General features: G+C 41.0%; 1 protein-coding gene across 1 annotated transcript; it reads right to left on the bottom strand.

Annotated features, from left to right (window-relative positions):
* Nucleotides 1–2,655: 2,655 nt before the first annotated feature.
* LOC101863833 (pentraxin fusion protein) lies at nucleotides 2,656–3,769 on the bottom strand. Its single transcript, XM_005104605.3, has one exon. The coding sequence runs from the start codon at nucleotides 3,669–3,671 to the stop codon at nucleotides 2,781–2,783; it is 891 nt and encodes a 296-aa protein (XP_005104662.1). The 5' UTR covers nucleotides 3,672–3,769; the 3' UTR covers nucleotides 2,656–2,780.
* Nucleotides 3,770–3,775: the final 6 nt, after the last annotated feature.

Below are 3,775 nucleotides of genomic sequence, written 5' to 3'. Positions count from 1 at the left end.
ACTCATGCCACGTTGCTTAGTCTTATCGGAGATGGACGTTAATTTACGAGGTTTCACCTCGTAAATGACCGAATAGAGTTGAAAGGGGGAGTAAAACCAGACACTCACCTTTACTTTTTATTTCTGTTTGATGTCATAATGAATGAAGTCACTCTGCTCTTAAGTGTCACACACAGCTCCATGTGAAAATATTGGCCAAACTTTTTATTTCTATTGTCGCTCCGCACACACACACACACACACACATACACACACACACACACACACACACACACACACACACACACACACATACATACATACACACACACACACACACACACACACACACACACCATTTAACTGTCGATCCCATTTATTTTTAATATGTCATTTGAGACCTTCAGAAGCGCTGTTTCAGTACTGTGGTTTGCTTATAATGCTGAATGGGAGTCTTTTCCCAGAACGTTGATTAATGGCCTTAAGACTGTCTCAGGGGAATTTTTCCCAAAATCTGAAGGTTGGATACTGGACAGCAGTTGCTCATATTGTTGTTCTAAACAATACCGGCCTTCCTTAAAATTGGCTTTAGGATGGCCAGCTTATAACAGCCCGGTTCAATACCATTTATAAGTGAAAAGTTAAAGATATATCAGAGAAGTAACAATCGGTGTGACAAAACCAATGCATTCCTTCATTCCTTCAAACAGTGTTGTTGTAATGGGGTCTAAAATACACATGTCTTAGAAGGTGAATAAAAAATATAATCCAGGACCTCATCCTGAGTGACTTCATTGAACTTACAGAGAAAAATACCTTTGAGACGTTGTGTATTATTCTAGTGATGCTTGTAATTCTAATTTATAAAGTACCGTATTTTGCGAATCCATAAGGACAATGTGTTTTAAATGAATGTACGGTGCTGAATCTAGTGGTTAAGCTACCAGACTCGTGATGGTGAGGTTGCGAGTTCGGGGGTTTGAGCCACAGTTCCGACATTGTGTCCTTGGGAAAGGCACTTCACACGAATTTTCTTCTCTTCAACCAAGTGAGAATGGGTAGCCGGCCAGAGACATCGAAAGATCTTGTCAGAATGTTCGTATTTTAGTGCCCAAAAAAGCAGCTTGCAGTGTATGCTTCTCAGGAGGTTGAGATTGTTTCAGGATACTATCAGGTCTGCTGGGGTAATACCAGTAGATTGTAAAGTGCATAAGGCTTGCTGTTGAGCCCGAATATGAGCTCTACAAATGTTATCTTTTTTTTAAACTGGAAAACATTGATAAAAGACACACAAATGAAAATTTACAGATCCCAAGGATTCTCAAAGCTTTGACATCACCAAAATTTGGCAGCCATTTTCTCGCTAATTTTACCTCTGACAGCGTCCGACCTCCATCCCCTCCAATTGCAAATATCTGGACGTCTATTCGTCACCTTCTGGGTGACACCAATAACTTTGTATTCCTAATTCCATCACGCCATGTCTCAAAATAGTCAAAAACCATTTTCATTCTTGAAGAACGTTTTAATGTTGCAAGAAAATAAATAATTCCTGTCCAAATGTTATAAACAAGGACAAGGTAAATTGTCAGAGAAAAAAACACCCAGAGAAAAAAGAAAGAAAAAATGCACATAATATAAAGTTTACATCCATTTCAAAGTAAATGACGTTCACTATTACTATCAGCAACACAAATAAGGCAACATAATAATATGTCGTGTAGTAAGTGAAGATAATTCAAAATTCTACCATCCTCAATCCGTACTATATAAAAATCCATTCTTTCCCCCCGCTCATAGTCTTCGTAGGTAAGAAAGAATATGGATTTATCGCCCCAATCAACACTATTCATGATGTACAAAAGTAAGTAAGTAAGGATGATATGGATTTAATGTCCCTATCAACATTATTCATCTTCCACACCAAGAGAGAAGCCCGCAAGCTGCGCACATCCACAAGTGGAAGTGGAGCCTTTAAAGGTTCAAAATGTGGCAAACTTTTCTCCGCCACAATTGGTCTCATCGGCCACAGCAGAAGCCACAAGTCATCGTAACCTGAAATTCTTCAAATTCTACCAGTTTGCTGAAGAAATGTTCTCCTCCCAGTCCCAGGATGTGTTGGTCATCGTCAGATATTGGCGGAAGGGCTAGTATTTTCAAAAAAATATTGGTCTACATCAATTTTTTTTTAAACCAACAACAACAATACACTAGTAGGCCTACAGCAAGGCCTGTAAAAGCGGTTCCTCTGGAATTCGTTAAGAGGACAACTCCCCCCCCCCCAACCCCCTGGCCCTCAGATGAACACGTTAATGTGAACGGTGGAATGGACGCATAACGACTTTATTCCATTTTGAGTTCAAAATGAACAAGCGCTGTAAATAGCATTACTGTTCTGCATGAACTTCGTTTTGCTCAAACTAACTCACAAACTAGTTTTCCAACCAACGAAGAACTTTATGCCTGATTAATGACCATTGCCGAAACAATATACTCCTCTTTGTTCAAACTAACCAGCAAACTGATTTACCAACCTGTCAACCTAGATAAAGCTTTTATACTTGGATGATGACCATAATATTGATGGTTGTTGAGCTTTGTTGGTGCTTCGGTGTGGTAAGCTCCTTCTTTCCTATCAATTATGTATCGCCCTTATTTCTCCTCCTTTTCTATTTATGCTACTCTCAAATAAAACCTCTACTCTTCCGCACTTATATAACATATTTATGTTGCAAGTGCTGTAAAACAAACCAGCCTAAAAAGTGCAAACTCTGCATAAACGAGCAAGTCTCTAGTTGTGGTCATATTGGCGTAGCAAGCTTCCAGTCAGGGTCTTTCAGTTGTCGCTTGTATGAGTGTAAAGCCGACAGCTGTAGACACTCACACAGGCTTGTGCTAGCCTTGTACTGTAATGCGTTACACATCTGTCCTATCTCCTCCTTCCACATACAAACTCTGGCACACTCTACCAAACTTCTCACGCCCTGCTTTGAGATTACAGGAGTCGCCAAACTTTTTCGCCCCGCAGAAATAGCCACAGAAAACTGTACATTGGATGATGACACAATGACCGCCTGGGCAAACACTTGGAATTCACACAATACCAAACCGTAGACGCGGTCCCACTTTACCATGGTGACAAACCGACCCAAGACAGGAGTACCACAAGACAACAGTACAGTTTCCCCCTGCCCTACCTCCTTCCTGCGAACACATATCTTTCCCATACTCTCCTCTTTCGGGAATTCCGGATCATCTTGGGGATTCCTCTCAGATACATAAATGGTGGAATTCAGCAAAGGATAATGCCAGTCACCACGGCTTGTGACCTTGACAGATTCAACAATATACGGCTGAAGAAGATCGACCATCCACCAACCTGGTTGGTTTCGTTGGGTGTCGTAAGCGAGATCTGTATGAGAGCAGGAGCCGTCGTAGTAATGTGGATAGCTCTTTCCGTCATTGGCCAACGTAGCGAACCCAGCAGGAACACCAAACCATGTACTGCTTTGTACTGTCGGTTTTTTCAGGGCTACGTTTTCCAAACCATTTACGGGGGTATTGGAAAGTTGGAGAACCAGGACAAGACGTATGATGCTGTGAGTGCAGACTGAGAGAACGTTCTTGTACTTCCAAATGTTTTTCAACATTGTCAGTTGTTTATATGTCGTCAATGTCCGTTTTTGTTTCATATCCAGCTTTTGGCAGGGACACAGAGTGTTAATTTATTGCAATGTGTGTCTTTGCATTGTAATGTGTTGATTTACTCTCTCTCTCTCTCTCTCTCTCTCTCTCT

This window comes from Aplysia californica, unplaced genomic scaffold (genome assembly GCF_000002075.1).
Source record: "Aplysia californica isolate F4 #8 unplaced genomic scaffold, AplCal3.0 scaffold00428, whole genome shotgun sequence".
NCBI classification, from domain to species: domain Eukaryota; kingdom Metazoa; phylum Mollusca; class Gastropoda; order Aplysiida; family Aplysiidae; genus Aplysia; species Aplysia californica.
The sequence above is the reverse complement of the archived record's forward strand: the minus strand, read 5'-3'. Positions and strand labels throughout refer to the sequence as shown.

Excerpts from the sequence above, each read along its gene's own strand:
- LOC101863833 (XM_005104605.3), bottom strand. The coding sequence starts at position 3,671 with ATGAAACAAAAACGGACATTGACGACATATAAACAACTGACAATGTTG.